Source organism: Glycine soja, chromosome 6, assembly GCF_004193775.1.
Source record: "Glycine soja cultivar W05 chromosome 6, ASM419377v2, whole genome shotgun sequence".
Lineage (NCBI taxonomy): Eukaryota > Viridiplantae > Streptophyta > Magnoliopsida > Fabales > Fabaceae > Glycine > Glycine soja.
The window spans coordinates 18174424-18194326 of record NC_041007.1 but is presented as its reverse complement, the minus strand read 5'-3'; the positions used below and the strand labels follow the sequence as shown (position 1 = coordinate 18194326).

Genomic DNA, 19903 nt, shown 5'->3' with positions numbered 1-19903 from the left:
CCATTATTATAACTGTGTTGATTTCCGAGTTCTTTGGCTTTTTGATGTTGCCAAAGGGGGAGAAAAGGTTGTAGCAAAAGCTTAAGAAAAAGCTTAACAAACTTAGAAATCAAGTGATCATGTATTCCGAAATATAGGGGGAGTAAACGGATGCATATTTTATCTATATACAATTGTTTGTTGCTTGCTTGAATCTTGATTTCAGGTATTGTATTGTCATCATCAAAAATGGGGAGATTGTAGATGCAATTGGCTTTGATGTTTTGATGATGATGTGTTGCAATTGATGCAAATGGGCTTTTCAAGATTAAAATTCAAGACAATACTTCAAGATTACAAGTCACAACATCAAGATGATCACTAGAATATTAGGAAGGGAATTCCTAATTGAATTAGCAAAGGTTTGGCCAAGTGATTTAAAATAAAAAGTGTTTCTCAAAGATTTTACTCTCTGGTAATCGATTACCAGAGGATGTAATCGATTACCAGTGGCCAAATACGTTTCATAACAGCTATAAAAATTTGAATTCGAAATTTTAGACTGTGTAATCGATTACACAATTTTGGTAATCGATTACCAGCAGTTAGTAAACGTTTTAATTCAAATTTTAAAAGCTGTAATCGATTACACAATTACTGTAATCGATTACCAGACAGGAATTTCAGAAAAATAATTTCAAGAGTCACAACTTTTCAAAGGCTTTACTCATGACCACCAATGGTCTATATATATGTGACTTAAACACGAAATTGTAAAGAGATTTTTTCAGAACAACAAAGTGTTTATCCTCTCAAAGAGCAATTTCATTTTATCCTCTTAAGAATTCCTTGGCCAATTCAATTGCAATTCATTAAGGAATTAATTGAGTGCTCAATCTGTAAAATCCATCTCTTTCTAGAGAGATTTGTTCCTCTTCTTCTTCTCATTCTCTAAGGGATTAAGAGACTGTGAGTCTCTTGTTGTAAAGGATCTCTAAACACAAAGGAAGGATTGTCCTTGTGTGTTTAGAACTTGTAAAAGGAATTTACAAGATAGTGGAACTCTCAAGCGGGTTGCTTGGGGACTGGACGTAGGCACAAGGGTGTGGCCGAACCAGTATAAAACTGAGTTTGCATTTTCTCTTCCCTTAATCTCCTTTATTTATTATTGCTTTATATTCATATTCAAGTTGCTTCATTTGAATTAATATTTAAGAAGATTGTCATTAAGGGAATTCATAACTTGAGTAAAAAGTGAAATAGATTTTAATTAGGGGAAACAGTTTGGAATATCTTAATTCAACCCCCCCTTCTTAAGATATCTGAGGCCACTTGTCTAACATATAACATTATCCATTTTTTAAACTCTTACCATTCTATTTCCATATTAAATTCAGTATAAATTTTGAAAACTAAAATACCATTTAGTTTAAGAATTTTTTCACAAATATTTAAATAATAACACTTTATTTCTTATTTTCAAAGATTTAAAGAATAGTGAAGGTTTTTCTACATTTACTAGTAGATCACAAATATCTTATTTCAACTTTGTTATGCAGGAAATGATGTGATCCAGATCTTTGAACGAAGTAAAAATAAAATAACATTTGATGACTTTTATTTTTATCATTTCCTTTTTAATAAAATAAAGTGAAAAATAATCAAGATTAATTATACTTATAAACAAATATCATTATCTCAAACCATCCAAATTCAAGCTAATATTTCATCCAAACAAGAACCATGACAAAAAAAAAAGGTTCTTGTTTTGCCAAATCATCAATCATTACATTTATACAAAACAATTGCCCGCAAATAATTGGTAGGAGGCTGTTGCTTCCAGCATCCAATCCATAATCAACGATAGGTTACAAATGGATGATCCAAACTGTCACTACATTGCAAAAATTATCTATCTTAGGTTTAAGGGCATTCTCTAAGTATATATGTTGAGAATGCTGCATGCTTTTGAAGTAGACAACAACACAAATATCTGTTCAAAAGAATTTCTACAAAGAACCACCTAATTGGTAGCCTGTGCAATAAAAAAATGGACACTATGATGTAAGTAAGTACTCCTTCGTTACCACAGTCGACCTCTTCCAGGAAAGTCCAGTTGGAAAACCAACTGCACTGACGTACAAGTTGCCATCAGGTGGATGCCAAATTTTGCTTTTACTTTCTACAAAAAAAACTCGGTTGAAATGACGATGGAAATTTTCTGTAGCTGTTTGCAATCCCTTCCACACGGCATCTCCACTTAGCTGTCTGCTAAAGAATAGGCACTGCCAGGAACCTCAACTAAAAGCTCATCTTCTACCATACTCCCTTCTTCCTCGAGAAGCTTATGGTCCTGAATTTAATGCATCAAGAGTTGTCTTGTCAATAGTTTTACTTGTGTGTGTAAATAACACAAGTTTGGCCAGCAAGATGGAGAACAAACCATACCTAATAACTAGCTCAAATTACTTCCTAAGCATGCAAAAGTAATTAAAGCAACATATGAAATTACTATCAGGAAGCAGGTGATATAGTACAATAATTCCTTGACTATAAAGGATGGAGAGCAATATTTTAGAAGTTACTTTCTAATGCACCCAACATGGAAAAGGCACATAAAATAAGCATGGCGCCAATACAGCACAATCCAGGAAAACTCAATAGAGATTGTCTACGAGTGAGTAACCAATATTAGAACACATCATAAAAACTAATCTAGATTATTATCTTGACAACATTAAGAATTGAAGAATACCAGGCCAACAAATATAAAATAATTTAATACTATTATTTTAATGCATGCATGAGTCTTAACTATATGAAAATTCCAACCGACAAAATGTACCTAAATGAAAAGCAACAAGCCACTTATCCCAGCAGGGCAATTTCTAGCTGAACCAATACTTATCAACTAAGGGTGCTTTTGGTTTATGGAATTTTTTTTTTATTCTTTTTTCACTAATAATTACAAAAATGATTTTTTCATTTTCTATACAAATATTTAAACAGGAAACAAAATGAAGACAATTTGTCATATTTTTATAATAAATAAAAACAGAAAATTAAAACATTTTACAAACCAAATACACCCTAAAGATTTGAATGGCTACTATCATACAATCCATTAGGTTGGGTTAATAGTGTCAGGAGTGGTAGCAATTTTTTAGCATTTCTTGTCAGACAGACATAATTGTTTATCATTCTCACTTTTACGATGTGAGCAAACAGATTGCCTCCATCTTGAATTTATTTATATTAAACACCTTTTATAGTTAGTACAGGTTTTCACCAAAATGTAGATAATAACGGTATGTTCAACTGTTAAGCAGCACTTTACAAGCCTATTTTAACAGCCAAAAAAACTAAATCTTATCCTTTTCCCTAAATGGATTGAAAGCCTGACATAAGGTGTGCCATACAAATACTGTATTAATACATCTCAGACTGACTAACATACCACCGGGAGAATACATGTCTGTGTCAACCAAAAAGGGAAATAGGCTTGCAACATACCTTAGTATTAGTGCCAGTAGCACCCTTAATACCATTTTTCATGCTATTCATTAACGCTTTTAGTTGTTTCCTGGCATTTGCTTTGGCTATGCGTCGTTCAGCACATTGTGCAGCAGTGATATCATAATGGCAGGCTACACAGAGAGTCCTCAGATTCTCCAGCTTGCACTCACCTATAGAAATAATTAAGGTATGAAATTAAACTTGAAGCTAATATCCTTTTTTTTCTGCAAAATAGTGGGAATTATAACGACAAAAAAAAGTATGTCCATAAAAAATTAAATAAGATGTAATATTCTAACACTCAGAGCTAAAATAAGATTCCCGTTTCAGTCACATTCAATTCAACGATTGACCAAAAGAGAATTCAAAAAATAACATTTAGATCACCCAAATTCCAATGTTTCTATGAAACAATAATTCAATCTAACGAATTTATTTCAATTGATTGAATCCATATGGGGTAATAATAAAAGGGGTAGGAGAGCTTAAAAAAACAACAAATAAAGAATTAATCGAATTAAGGCTATAGCATCATCATTAGCTGGAATTGAAATATCAGCGAGGCCCGGGTCACAATTTGTACTCCTCTGTATTCGAGAGGGAATAGGAAAGGACATATGAAAACACTAGAAACACAACAATAAATTAGCCAAACGTACAGTGGGAACAAAATTATAAAAAACTTAAATGAGTCAGCCTTCTGCAGCATATGTAATGACATCTGGATCAATTCAACCACCATTTAAGGATTCTTTTAGTATCAATAAGAAATAAAACATCATGATGACACCTCAATCAGTTCTATTCATTCATGATACATTAAACAGTCAGTCAATAATCAAGAACTGAATATAGTAACAAAGTCAAAAAATGAAAGATGGTGGTGAAATCATTAGAAAATGAACATTAGATAAATGATACGAATTGGGAAGTCCAGAGAAGAAAGAACAAGACACCCGGGGGGGGGGGGGGGGGGGGGGAAGTCCTATAAAGGGTGAAGGATTAGAGGTCAAAACAAGGAAGGTAACTTTTTGTGTGAATGGTCAAGGAAAAAGAGTTTCAAATCATATTATGTTTCTCTTACAATTTGGGTTTGGGCCTAACCACCCCAACAGAGCCGGCTTGTAAGGTGAGGATTGCCCTCCACTTATATACTTTAATTTGACCATATCACTAATCAATGCAAGATCTCTAACACATTCCCCTCACACCAAAGACCGAACATCTCAAGCATGAAATTTGTAGCACTGCTATAGCATGCGAAAAGCCGCTATATAGGCCAGTATTGTGGCTGCAGTGGCCATTATTGAAAACCACTCAGTTATTTCAACTCTAGTAGCCCAAGGCTGCTCTGCTACAGCATGCTATTGACTACTATGGATACATACCGCTCTCTTACTATTTAGAGGCTTAAATCCTAATCCCTAAATCATAGGTATAAGCAGATTACATGGATTTTTCACATGCATCAATATTCTATATTGACACTTCCATTGAGCCAACTAAATCCTTTATCAAAAGTGTACCAGAGTATTTATTTAAGACTATGATTGCTTCCAAAATCATATTATCAAATGAAGTTTAAGTCTGAAACACAATCTATTGGTCATTTCTAGGAAAATCAGGTCACTATAATTAGAAATTGATATTATATCTCTTCCTAAAAAGCAAGTAGGATTAAACTTTAAAATGAATTCTACCTCCTCCGTCATATACTGGAACAATATGGTCAGCATGCCATGCATTGCCTTCAGTTGGTTCATTGACAAGCTTCTCAAACCTGCAGATGATCAAGTAGTGTTTCAGAAAACTGTTGGTGTAAGGTTAACAAGCAAGTTTAAAAACACTATTCAGTATATATTAGAGTAACTGTTCTCAGATGAGGAACAGTAATTATATCTTTACACATAAGCACTTAACTGTAGTTAGTGCACTGAGATTAACAAAGTCTACTTTAGAGTTAGTCCTAACAGACTAGTGATAACTATCACTAACTAAGAATAAAGCAAAAATACATCAGCGACTAATGTATACTCTAATAGTAAAGCAAGTCTTTTAACAAGCCTATAATATTATTTATTAACACAAGAGAATTGACCTTAGGTATTTAACTTTCATATTCATAGACTTACATTTTCTTCCGTTTAGCAACTTTCGGTGCTACTTTCTCTATGTACTCACGCCGCCTTTCCAATGACAAAGGTCTTATATCCTCAACGAGCTTATGACAGTCGAATTGGCAATTTGTGCACACTCCATGTTCAATTTTGAAAAGTTCCTGAAGATTTCAACTCAAAAAGTACATTTAATGCTAGCTCAAAGACAGGACAAAGCTACACAATACTGTTTCTAAGATTGAACATCCAAACAAAGCAAAATTAGTAAACCACATCTTATTTTGAATGAATATGATCAATGTTCTGACCTCACGGAGGAATCTGTTGCTAGTTCTCATTCGATACTCCTCATAGCAGACAAGGTTACAAAAAAGATCTTCAAAAAATTCAGGTGTCTTGGCATTGTTAGCCCTGAAAGTAGAGTTATTAATTATTAAACACTGGTAAAAAAATAAGCAATATATATTGGTATAGGACTTACAGGCACTGCTTTTGACAAAGCTTACAGAGTGGCTCATCTGTCACACTCCAGCCTTGAGTGTATTCTTTTTCCTTTTTACCAAGGCCACTTCGCAGAGATACCTTTCTCCAAACAGCATCTGATGGTAAAGGATAGCTAATCTCCATTAAGGGCGTCCTGCGTCTTTTACTTCCACCATTTAATAATCCCTGTCAACCATTAACTTCTGTTACTTTATATAAATTAGCAAAAATATAGTAGCAAGCATGGATTAACTTTATGAAAAATAATCTTATCCATTAAAAACAATTCAATTTGACAACACTCACCTTGTTGTTGTGGTTATTGCTTTCACTCAAGTAGCATAATTCAACAGCCAAAGGAAGTTGTAATGGTTTTCCAAGTAACTTCCTGCGTTCAATTGACCTCAAGTTCTTCCACTCTTCTGCAAAAGCCATAAGAGCATGCCTATATGCGGGGTTGTCCTTCACAGTTACAAACTCTGTTTTCTGTTTCTCATCATGAGCCTGTTTCTCATCATCAGCAACAGAACTTAACAACTCAAGTTCCTCTGGTCGAAAATTTTCATGAAGTGGCTGTGGTCTTTTATCAGTACCCAAAATGCAAGTATACAAGTGGATCCTTCCAGTGTATGGGCTCACCTGAAGAGAAAGCAAATGTTATTCCCGTATTTGTAAGAATGACTGACTGCACAATCCAACCTCTATGCATAGCACCAAGGGTAACTAATTGTACCCACAGTTGAAAAAGTGTGCATTCTACTCTAACCAAAATTATACCAAAGAAAAGCATAAATCTCTCACACTACAATCACACAGTTTAAACTCCCATATTCTTTCTAATACAAGCTTCAAAAACATCAGAAAAGTCAAAAGTCACATTAAATGGTTGCCACTTCATAGCAATTTCAAAAATCAAATAAACATAAATTTGTTTCCTGAACTTTGCTTCAATTATGTACAGTGATAACCAATGAGTCAAATGCCTAATGTAAATCAATTTTCTTGTACAATGGACTGACTCATTCTAACATCAACCAACAACTTTTAAAAATAAATTTCACCTCAAATCGAAGAAAATCAACTTGATTAGAACAATGTCCATTGACTTCAACCAGATTAACAGACTGGTTGTCATCTGCTTCTGTTGTTGAAATTTTTTTCAAATCCTGCAACTGAAAAATAAGACCATTAAGCACTCACAGACACAGACATGAACAAACTGCAGTCCTCTACATGAGAAAGCAGCAAATGAAAGGGTACCCGTATTTCTTGATCTCCATCTTCAAAACTCTTTTCAGGACATCTCTCCATGCCATCAAAAACATCAACATCACAAGTTCCATCCAGTACTGAAGCCTTGCCTAAATCTTGGCAGGAAATATTTTCAGCCTATTCTAGCAACAAATTAGAATAATTAAAAAAAAAGCAAATAATACAGTGAATAAACAAAGACAATGAGATACCATGCTATAGTGAAGCAAAACAATTTTAAGTCTAAACTACAAGTACCAGTGCATTACCATAATATTAGAACTCTGAATTGAGTTATTAAGAAAAGTCTCATCAGATTTATCATCTCGATTTGCTTCGGATTCATTTGAATTTTCTGCAGAAGGTTGCTTATCCAATTGTGTTTCACCTACTGCATCTCTGCGTGCAGATTGCTCTTCACAATTATCACTGTTCAAAGATGAGTCTAAATAAGAAATACCTTCAACCTGCCACCAAATATCCCCAAAAGGAAGCAGATGTTACACAAGGGAGGAAAAAATTCTAACACATCACAAAATATCAAGCATTTTTGTTTCATAATAATGGCAACAGAAAGTGTACCTTACTAGGTTATCAGAAGCTAAAACTCTTAAGACAAGCTTTCACAGGAAAAGCTTACACAGTATTGAAACCAAAATAATATCCCAACACGTAAAAAAACTCTATTGACAACAGATGAGATATATTAGAGTATTCTTACTCCCACTAAGTAAAGTGTAACGATTTTTACGTAGTCACAGTTGTTAACAGCAAGCTATCAGTTAACTGTTAGTTAACTGTCAGTGAGCTGTCAGGTAGTTAGGAGTTACTAACATAGTTAGTCAGTAACCATCTGAGTCAGTTTTTTGTTAGTCCTCTATATATAGAGTTGACAGTGACACAGTTCATTGTAACTTGGCTTAGTCTTTCATATCAATGATAAAATCTATTTTACATTTTCTCTCAAATTCTATCAAGACATAAATCATTGAATTGAACTAAATAGTAAACTCATGAAATGTTCTTAATTGGAAAGACAATGTTTTATTCATCTCACAAGTTGGAAAGGGAATTCATCTGCATCCCATAGGCCTCCAATCCATTTATTTATTGCAGAAGTTGTACAGGGTATTCATTTGCATTCAATTGAGCATAAAAAGTACACAAATTGTAACTACTGAGTATGAGGATCGAGGAGTGTTACAACTCTGGACAAACTAAATGCTTAAAAATTTGTTTTCCAAATATGTAGTCAAATCAAATCTTTTAATGGTAAGCTGTTTGAAATTTGAAATAAATGGTAGGCCCATATATAATACTACCTCCATTCCTATTTATAAGACCCAATTACCTAATCCATCAAGATTAAGAAAAGTAGTTAACTAAGTTGATAGCAATAAATTTGTCCTAAATTTATATACTTTTCCAAAAATACCATTGTCATTAATGCTTCTCTCTCTTCTAAATGCATGTTAATATAACCTCTCTCTTATTTAATTAGGGGTATTTTTAGTCTAAAAATAATTAATGCATGAGGTAGTAACGTAGTGCTTTTCAATATGAAGCTAACAGTGAAAAGCATAAACATGATACCTCTATCTCTTTCATCGCATCATATTTGCCATCAGTTGTACATGAAACACGTTGCAAACTTTTGTTCAAATTTTTCCAATGTGATTCATCCAAGGTATCCTGCAGATGGGTTATACCAAAAAATGCAGCTTGTGAGAGGCATTAGGCATATCACAACAAGCCCTAATCCCAAACCTTCAGAAAGGAGAACCTAATCACCTTTGCACAGAATATGTATACATTAACTGCATTTGTTTGTCCCCGACGATGAGCTCTATCCTCAGCCTTCAAAATGTATTAACATTAACATTATTTACATTTACATAAGATACAATATCAGGAAACCACATGTTACAGTTCATCATATAATGGAGCCATCATATACAACAAACAAGAATAGATCAAACAAAAATGTATGTGATTGCCATAATTTTTTAAAGAAAAAATGCATGTGCTCTGATAGGTGATAATTATCAACACTGCATCAGTTTCACAATAAAAAAGACTGCATCAAGTGTAACATTTGGCATGATTATTGTTGGAAGAAAGATGAATATTAGTTCCATTAGATCTATTAGCTTAGTGTGACCCAGTTCCAATTTTGTCATAAAATATTATCAACTGTCTTGTACAGATGCACCTAAGTTTCATTCCTTTTGTTCCTTTAAAGAAAGTCATCTTTAGATGTGTCCATAATCTCAACAATACTGCCATTCAAACATCCAGCAAGAGATTGAGAAGCATTCCATGCATGGTATTGACATAATAAAGACAGCTTCATCATTGTATATCACACAGCAACAGGACTACTTTATTCCTTTTGCTACACTAATCACTAATCAGTTCTCTGCACTTAGGGATATGCAATCTTCTGCAGAATCTTTCACACTTATATTGATACTTCATTTGCACAGTTTCAAATCAATGAATGTTTATCTAATGTGTCACAAGAGAAAACACAAGTCACAGGCATATGATACCAATTCTACAACTCAACAATAGTTATAAATACAAACTTATTAATGAAGTGACATTCCATCAAACAGAACCTGGAGCATTATAGTTGGGCACTTTGGTAGCTCCAAGAACACAACATCTTGTGCCGTTGAGAAATCAAGTCCAAAACCTGCTGCTAGAATACCTATTATTGCAATTTTAACCTGACATAAATGTAACTCATAATAAGTCAAGGTAAAGCTAAATGAAGAGGCAAAACAGTTCAACCTTGATTAAATGATATAGACGATACGGAAGTTAGAACATGTCACATGTAAGTGCATACGAAAGTAGGGTGTAGGGCAATCAAGGGTAGTCAGTTTGATGGTAACAGAATTGCTCAAGATGGTTGATTTTAGGAATTACACGGTTCTTATTTTTTTGAACATACACAACAAATTGTGCTTTTAATAAGTGGAGCACCAGACTTGATCTTAAATGTGACATTAATTTGTTTATTAATAAATCTGTAAAGTATTCATGCATGCCCACAACTAGATAAAAAAACAATCACATCAATTTGGCAAATAGAACAATGATAATAATGCAACTTCAAAATTTTCATTTGTGCAACAGGAGAAATAGAGCATAAAAAAATTACAAGTTATTAATCCAAATTACAATAAACATATAAATAGAAAAATATCATAAATAGGGAAACAAAAGAAAGAGAGCAGAAAATTTACACAATCACTTGGGGAGAAAAATGCAAAGGTTGTGATACCTCTGGTGATGACCGAAATGAGACTACTGCTGATTGTCTATCTCTGGCAAGAGTATTTCCATCAATTCGCACAAAACTTATCCCTTTCTCACATAAAAACACCTGAATGGTTCAGAAAGACAAACCTTATATCATAAATTAGATATAAATATTTGTGGGACAATCGAATAAATGGAGAGAAGACATCAAAAGGAGAACAACATGCTCCAGTCACTAAATGGTCACAAATTACCATGGCCAAATAGAAACTGTTTGACAGTTTTCATTTCTTTTACGGTGTGTTTGGTTGAGGGGAAGAGGAGAGAAATTGTGTGGGCCCGGTCTCACACCTACACTCTAAAAAACACACCTTTTATTTATATTTCTATCCTCTAAACCAAACACACCCTTAGAGCGAGCATGGAGAGAGAAAGGGAGAGAGAGAGAGTGGAGGAGAGAGCAGATAGTCGGGAGAGAGAAAAAAGAGAAGTTAGCCTTTCTTTAATAAAACCCTTCGCCCAATTTTTTTAAAAAAAAACTGCTTTTCCTTTTCTTTTTATAAAAATAAGCTGCCTAATCGTTTAAGAACTTTAAAATTTGTTTTGGCCCAATTACCCCCCCCCCCCCCCTTCCCCCCCAAGGAGAAAAGTCAAAAAGACAACAGAGTCACTGACATCACTCCACTATTTTACATGCTGCCAAAGGGATCTTCAGTAAGCAATAGCTTCCCAACCTGTACTCCGTCAAGAACTTTGTGGTGATGAGCAAAAATTATCATTTTTGAAGCATTCTCTGATCCTGCAATGATTGGATGGAGAGCAAGCCATTCACGAAAACCAGAAAGCTTCGCAATTCCAAGTTCCTGATAAGAAAGCTTTCCTGATAAAAAAGTAGAATAGATGAATGAAGAAACCTCTATAATAATCTTCCAGTATTACAGCCATAGCATATCTGTTTTTTCTGTATAAACTATAAACACATGCAAACTTAGAAATATTATCTCGATACAAGGGAAATTAGCATGGTCATTTTCTTTGAACAAAAAAAAAACCATCAAGCAACATTTTTTTTAAAGTACAAGCAAACATTGACAAGCATATGAAATTTTAGTTTATTTTCCAATTTTTTACAGTTCAAAAGTAGGTTGGTAATGTAGATCACGAAGGTTGCAATTGGACTTGTTTTATTACTTTTGTTCGGTCCTATTGGATATTCTTCAAATCGTTGGTATTATTAGTCTTTTTGGTATCATAAGTAAATTCTAGACTTGGGACTAAATTTTTAGTTATTCATGCGATAAGCAATCAAATTCATTGTTATGAATAATATCAAAAGCTTTTGAGCCTGTCTTCTCTGGATTTTTTTTTATGCAATTTCATCCAATCTACTAAAACAATGATGAATCGAAAGCTACCATGAGACACATTAATTAATTGACATACAAATCCAACATCTCACTGCAGTACAGGCAAAAAATTCCTTAACAATACCATCAGGTTCATCCAAAGTTTCTAAAGGCACGTCTTCACTTTCCCTTTCAGAGGCATCAATATTGAATACCCCAACTACAGTTTTTGCAGCAACTATATCTGATCTTTTTATCAACAGTCTTATAATTTGCCGGCGTTTTGGAGGTAACTGTAGCATCACATGTTCCTTCAGACGCCTTATCTACAATGGAATACACAATAAGACCATATTCTTTACGATCAAAGAGAAATATCGTAAAACACTTATATTCAAAGAGACATAACAATGTAAGAACCAGTATTAAGTATTTAAATGTAATATGTGGCAGTCAGTAAACCAAATGGATATTTAAAATGAAAATCACTGGATCTAAATCATCCCTGACAAAATACCTAAGCATTTTTTCAAAATAAGTAGTAGTTGGTATTGTTATATACTAAATACAACTATTATTTTTTAATACATGTATTTTGGGTTTACATTTGTATATACTACTTCTGGTCTTATATACAAGCAACATAGTACAAATCATCAAGACCAAGGAAAGTGGTGGTCACATTTAATACTACCATAAATTAGAATTTTATTCCAAAAGTACCCTTAAGTTTAAACGTTGTAAATAATGGTCTCATTTAATGTTAATATTCATAGTCCAATGAGTCGGTGTCTAGTAAATAGAGTTAGCAAAAAATTAAGGATATAAAAGACATTTAACTCTGAATAAGTTTGAAAACTGATCATTGTTGCTTATAATTAGGATCAAAGAAAAAAATCATTTGTTGCTTATATATTGGCCAGTGGTAGTACTAAATACAACTTGAGGAAAAGTACAAATGTAAACCCAAAATACAACTATTTAAAAATAATAATGTTTCCGTGGTCTCATTTTATATACTAAAAAAGGACATAAACCTATGAGTAATAATGAATAATCACATCATCAATATTAAAACAACAATCAAGCCTTATCCCACTAGGTGGGATTAGCTAAATAAAAAGAAAACACAATCAGAATACATTCATCAAAGAGTCCAATTTGGCTGCACAAATTTCAGAGCAAAACTGCTCTCATTGCTTCAAAATGCCAGGCTAGCCATTTAAAGAGCTGATGTCAAAACTGAAGAATGCTTCTAGAAAAGTAATTGATGATATCCAGGAAAAAAATATGAAAAGTTGAAGTACTCATCAGATGATTAATATGGGTATGAGATACCACCATAACAGTTTGCTTTAGTAACACATTCAACTCTTCCAAGCGCACGCCCTTTGAATAATCCTGCAGCACAATCCCATCATTTATGTCAATTTCTTGACGACAAATTCCTAGTAAAAAAGAATTATCAATCCTAAAAATAAAAATTTCAACACTATCCCCTCATCACAAGTAACTAAGGATTGAAAAGATGATAATCTTCATGTCAGTGATGGGTATTAAACAACACTTACACGAGGTCAAAACAATAATTTAATGCTCCAATCACAGAATCTAAAAAGCCTAAGACCTTTGAATCAGTCTCTCTTTTTTTTCCTTTTTATATTTCTAATATAGAGAACATAACAATTTTATAACATTTTCGTTAGCCAACCATAATCATAACTTATTTATCATGTTTATACCAACCAAGGTATGGGAATAACACAAGTGACCATCCTGAAATACATCATACAAAAGGTAATGCTCTTCTGTTATAAGAAATAACTACTTAGCAGCTAGCAGATCTCATAATGTTAACAAATAGACAAATGCATACATTCCACATGCACTGTTGCCCACATTCATAGAGAGGATATGAAGTGCTTTTCTATCAGGATTACCGCAAAAAATTTTCCTTGGATGCCTTTGATATATTTTAAATCGCAATAAGTTTTTGCAAACTCATATTTAGTCTTCCCCAGCAAACCAGGCCTGTAAAATGGAAGCATTTTGCAGAAAACTGCATTAACAGGCTTCGTAGAAAGAAAATTTAAATATGGAAAAATGCTCAATGTGAATATACTTGCCATAACATATTTATCTGGTGATATATGTCGTATGGTCTATGAGCACCTAGGAAGAAATGCACCATAAGATATAAGAAAACTTTAAGTGTTAAACTAATAAAAAATGAACAGAGAACCCAAATTACAACAAAAAAAAAAAAGTAAGTTAAGAAATATGGAGCAAAAACCAAAATATTAAAAATAAATTTTTCATCTTAATTCCAAGGATAACTATTAATTTTAAAGCATATGCAGCTGGTTTGCTGTGATCTATGCTACAACCTTGACAGAGAAGGTGTCCCTGATAGCAGAATTATACGCTTGACTTTCGAAGCCACATCGAGAACAGCCTGTATCTGTTAAAACAAAATATATGATGACAAATTACAAATAACTTACAGGATTTAGCTAAGTAAAAGATACAGAGAGAAAGGATAATTCACTAAATTACAATTAGAAGGCAAAAATTAAGAACATGAATCTGCCTCCTGAAAGCAGCTCTTCAAAAAGAAAATGAACTTGAACTAAGCATATTAGATTTCTGACTCTCTAAGCATAAAATATAGTTATTTGATTCCCAGACCCCCAACCAGATCTTCTGATCCCACTAATTTTATCTCCTTTCTCTATCCAAATTCATCAGTCCCCAAAACTATTAATAAGCTTAACAGCTTATGCTAATATCCAAAGAGTTATTTAATCCTGAATGGCTTTTATTCCCAGCAAGCAATTATAAATTAGCTCTGCATGGAAAATCAGTGTTTTACGGAAATAAAAACATGGGGATGGATGCAGCCAGAAAACATGCAAGGGAGGGGCAACTAAAAATAATCAAATTTTAACATACATAATTATATTAATAAATTAATAAACCATATCATTACATAATTCTTACATAAAAAATTAAAGAGATATATGTGTTTGTGTGTGTGTGCACAAAGAAGTTTTCAGGGAGGGGGAACAGGCCCACCCTTGTGCCCATTGACTCGTTGATTCTTCTTTATGAATACATACAATGCTACTCACACATACAAAAAATAATGGTTTTCACTCTATGATCATTTTTCTCTATATATAAATGTCACATGTATATGTATCAATCTTAGTGAATAAAAAGGAAATTCATCCATATCTATACATTATGCAAACTTCTTTTTGGTGTTTTAAATTTTAGAATCAAATGGAAACATAGCATACCTCTCCTGGTTCTGTTTTCTTTGTACATCGCACATGATGAGATTCATCAATAATCAGGAGAGCCCATTCACGTTCAAGCATGCTCTTCCTTAGACGATGAAGCATGGTATAAGAAATAACCACAACTCTGGGACTTCTTTTTAAATATATAGGGTTGTCTTGATGGCCAAAAACTGGATTTGAAGAAACATGAAAATCTCAATTAGCTAGCAAAAGAAAGTAAGTTTTTGCAACAAAAGACATGAATAAAAAAGCTATACAACAAAAATGGAAAATAACATCAAAATTTTCAAATTATTAGGATTGAACTCAGTCTACAAAATTACTTTAGATGAAGAATATAAATAGAAAAAAACTTGAACATATTCAATTTTGCATTTATGTACACGCTTAGTTGGTTTCTTGCATTGTGTATACTGTATAACAGCAATACAGTTTTGCATTTATGTACACACTTAGTTGGTTTCTTGCATTGTGTATACTGTATAACAGCAATACAATTTTGCATTTTTGTACACACAGTTGGTTTCTTGCATTGTGTATACTGTAAAAGTAATCCAATTTTGCATTTATGTACACGACTTGTTGGTTTCTTGCATTATGTATACAGTATAACAGTAATACAATTTTGCATTTATGTACATGCTTAGTTGGTTTCTTGCATTGTGTATACTGTATAACAGTGATCCAATATGGCATAGATTTCAAAGCCAACATGATGTGAAACATTAGAAGAAAGATAAGCTTAAATTAAATAGCTTATGAAAAATAAAATGATAATATGATCCAAAAAAGAAAATGTTCTTGCAGGGCCTCACTATGGCCTTTCCATTGTTAGCTCACAAGATAGCCATGCCACACTGGTAAGTTATCGGCATGAGGAAACTGTTTGGTAATTCGGTTTAGTCAGCTGTATATTCAGTTCAAGGGTAATTGAGTAATTTGTTCTCAATACTACAATAAAGCTGTTGGTGAGCATTCATGTAGATTTCACTCTCTCTTTTTCTTGTCTTGCTTATAAGAAAAATTGTTTGGGGTTTCAATAAGTTTTACATTGGTTGTCAAGGGCTTAATACAACCCTCCTCCTTTATTGGGACTTGGGGTTGGCCATAAGAGAAATTCTTAAGGAGAAGAGTACAGAGGGGGACAACAAGTCCTCTATCACAGCCAAAGCTCAACAAAAATAACAGATCTTATTTATTGGCCTAGTAGTAGTAGAAGGTTGCACTCCTAAGAGAACTAGCTTGGCAAAATGAGAAAAAATTGGGCCAGATCCCAAGAGAAAAAATGGTAGATATAGTGTATAGCTCACTTCTGCTACTGATCTCAATGCGATGTCAGCATCAGTAACACATAACTGAAGACAAAACAGAAACAGAAAACGTAAAAGAAATACAGGTAAACCAAAGCCATTGAGAACTTTGGTCTATTCCTGCAATTCCCTCTCCTCAGATCATTCTGCCTCTACTCTCTCTTTCCTTCCCCTCCTCCCCTTTTCTTCCCTATTCCAACCAACCGAATCCTCCCATGTGCATCCCATTGCCATGCCTTCTGCCATGTGTACAGCTAGTTATGCTTTTTCTGATTGCTTTCATTGATCACTATGCATGCACTGATCAAATAAGGCACTAATCCCCATTCCCTCTAGGCCTCTACCCTTTCTTTCTACAATGTATTTGTTAAATCAGTGATTTACTAACAAAAACCCATGCTTCTTTTTTTAAGTTTCAGCAGAATCATGGTCTTGATTGCACACCACAATCACACCAAGTTGCAAAGCACTGAACAGTAGGATTCATTTCCATGATCACGTAACTCCAAACATTCTTCTAAAACCCCAATTCATCATTCCTGAATCTGCACTCTGCAGAAGAAATCACCTGAACTAAGAATCTTCAAAGCAGTTAAAGTTGCCAGCACCCAATAGGCCCCAACTTGTTCATCAACTTATCATCATCATCATCTTATTGTGCATAACAGCAAACCACTTTTAACTAACCATTCAATGAACAAAACTCCCATCCACATGCATAGTGCAGTGCTCAAACAGTCAAACCATGTTTAAAACATGGATGATTCACTTAACCAATAACCAATTTTTCTATTTCTTACAAGAACCAAACGCAAAACCATATTTTCTCTTATAATTCAAATCTCCCAATCCCAAACCAACTTTAGCATGTGCATCTTCCGAAGACGCATATCTTTTCATTGTGCATCCTATGAAAAGATTCAACACAACACTTCCATTAACATAATCTTCAAACACATGAACTGTACTGTCACATTCTCATCAAGAACAACACTTTCCCAGTTTCACTTCTCAATTCTGACCAATAACCCCACCATTGATCATTAACAAGTACAACAAAACACAACATCACACAAACCACAAGCTTAAAACACAATACGTTACCGAGATGGACATCAGCCGGCAAGCAGGAAGGAAGCCAGCGCTCCAATTCCTCCGCCCAAGAATACCGCAACACAGCCGGACAAACCACAAGTATAGACCCTTCCTCCACAAAACACCCTGCAATAGCAATAGCCTAAAAATCCACAAAACAAAAAAACACCCACCAATCAAACAATCACATTTAAAACCACATTCACCCAATTCAACCAAGCAGTAATCACCACAATGCAAACAAGACCAAAGAATCAACACCTGTAGCGTCTTCCCGAGGCCCATATCATCGGCAATGAGGCACCTTGCACCTCTTCTCAACGCGAATCTCAGCCCATCATGCTGGAAAGGCAGCAACCTTTCCAAGAGCGTCCTCGGAAGCCTCCCGATCAGGCGGTCCACCTCGTCGTCGGGCAGGTGCTCCGGCCGCACGGGCGCCCACCGCCCAGCCGCGAAGGAACGCGAGAGGCACTCCACGACGTTGAACGTCGCCCAGGGGATCTCCTCCACCAGCAGCACCTCCGCCGCCGCCGCGGCCTTTAGCTGCTTCAGCACGGCGCGGTACTCCGCCAGCTTGAACACGCACACCTTCTCGCCCTCACTAGTCTGCGTGTAATGCGAAGGCACCACCTAAGAAACCGACAATAAAAAAAATTGAAATTAGGGTAAAGAGAATAAAAAGAAATAAACAGTGGTTTGGTTACTAAGAGTGAGAGTGAGTAATGTAAAATACATGTTGTTGTGAGAGAGTGGAGCTTAGAGTGTTGAGGCAATGTTGGTGACCAGGGAAAGGGAAGGAAGAGAGAGGAAGGGGCGTTATGGAGAAGGAATCGGGGGAGCATATTTCGAGTCTGGCGAGGAATTTTGGGGGTTGGGGTTTGGGGGAAAGGGGGAACTTTTGGCACTTGAAAAGGTTCCATGGGTTCGGGTTGGTGTTGCTGTTGTTTTCTCCTTCGGGATTCTTTTGTTGTTGTTCTTCTTCTTCTCTAGATTCAAGGAATGCTTTGCGTTTTGCGATCGCTGCGGCGCGGTTTGCTTCTACCTGGCGTCGTTGTTCTTCGGTGAGTTCCATTTGTCAGTGATGCGGCATGGAGGAGCAGAGTGGAGTTTGATTTGATTTGAAGTGCAGCGTGCTAGTTTTTCTGAGTTTTGAAATTGAACTATGCCAACTCTAGCGCGTTTGTTCACGCTCTTTGTTGGGGGAATGGGGAGAAAGTATTATATAGGCGCTCTTTGGTTCAATTCTAAGTAGGTTGTTCAAGTTTGGTTATTTCATCACCAAATTCAATCCAATCAAATTTAAATGAGTTTGAATCATTTAAAAAAATTTCAACTCAAAGCATCTTATATCTTTATTTATATATCTCATTTTGAAATTTGAATTGTCATTTGTATCTAGATTTTTTTGATAAAAGAAAGAAAGACCCAATAAGTGTGTAGACCTAGGTGTAGACATTTATTGTGTTTTTCTCTTTTCTACCACCGAAAAAATCAAGTGTTAGAAATGAGTTTTATCCCTCATTTTGAGATCTCCAACAACTTTTTAGTAGGTCTTGCACATAAAATTCAAGATTTTTCTTATTTTTAGCTCTAGTGATATATATATATATATATATATATATATGACATTTTGAGATTTTAAGCCCCTGATTGTAGGTCTCATAATGGATTTCACTTGTTAATTTTTAATTTTTTAGACTTAATTATACTTTTGGTCTCTTAATTATAATTTAAAGTTCAATTTGGTCCCTCAATTTATTAAAATATTCAATTAGGCCCCTTAATTGTTTAAAATGTAACAATCATGTCCTTTCCATCCAATTACAACTAATGTCATTAAGTTATAAATTACTGCATTTAAATTTACAAATAGTAGTGGTTTTAAACCGCTACTACATTTATTATTTATTTTTAAATTAAAATATAATAAAATTACTAGTTTTTAAAAAGTGGTGGTTTATAGTCGCCAATTTGTTTATTATAATTAAAAAAATAAAAAGCTTCCTCTAATTTAACCACCCTCAAATCATCATAGTTGGAACCCTAACCACCCTAAATTGTTACAATAGGAAGCCTAGCCACCCTAAATCATCACAATCAGAACCCTAACCAATGGTGTGCTAAGGAGACAGCGAAATCAAACCAAGAATAAAAATTTAAAAATTTTAAAACATTTCCAAATCTACATTGTCATGGTGTGCATGATTTTGAGAAGGGCAATTGTGGTTGCA

The 19903-nt window shown here is 34.4% G+C and overlaps 1 protein-coding gene across 2 annotated transcripts; it reads right to left on the bottom strand.

Moving 5' to 3' along the window:
* Positions 1-1672: 1672 nt before the first annotated feature.
* On the bottom strand, positions 1673-18872 carry LOC114416588 (DNA annealing helicase and endonuclease ZRANB3). 2 transcript variants are annotated; one of them, XM_028381510.1, is made up of 24 exons: positions 18406-18872; positions 17934-18302; positions 17682-17814; positions 15265-15437; positions 14350-14423; positions 14089-14124; positions 13903-13993; positions 13301-13363; positions 12108-12288; positions 11351-11496; positions 10639-10740; positions 9968-10078; positions 9138-9203; positions 8940-9038; positions 7616-7813; positions 7356-7484; positions 7157-7267; positions 6402-6734; positions 6094-6281; positions 5921-6023; positions 5628-5773; positions 5196-5275; positions 3493-3665; positions 1673-2332 (listed from the first exon to the last, which is right to left on the bottom strand). In XM_028381510.1, the coding sequence occupies exons 1-24, from the start codon at positions 18742-18744 to the stop codon at positions 2240-2242; spliced, it is 3537 nt and encodes a 1178-aa protein (XP_028237311.1). In that variant the 5' UTR covers positions 18745-18872; the 3' UTR covers positions 1673-2239. The 2 variants fall into 2 exon arrangements, with proteins under 2 accessions (XP_028237311.1, XP_028237312.1); XM_028381511.1 differs by having other exon boundaries at positions 13304-13363.
* Positions 18873-19903: the final 1031 nt, after the last annotated feature.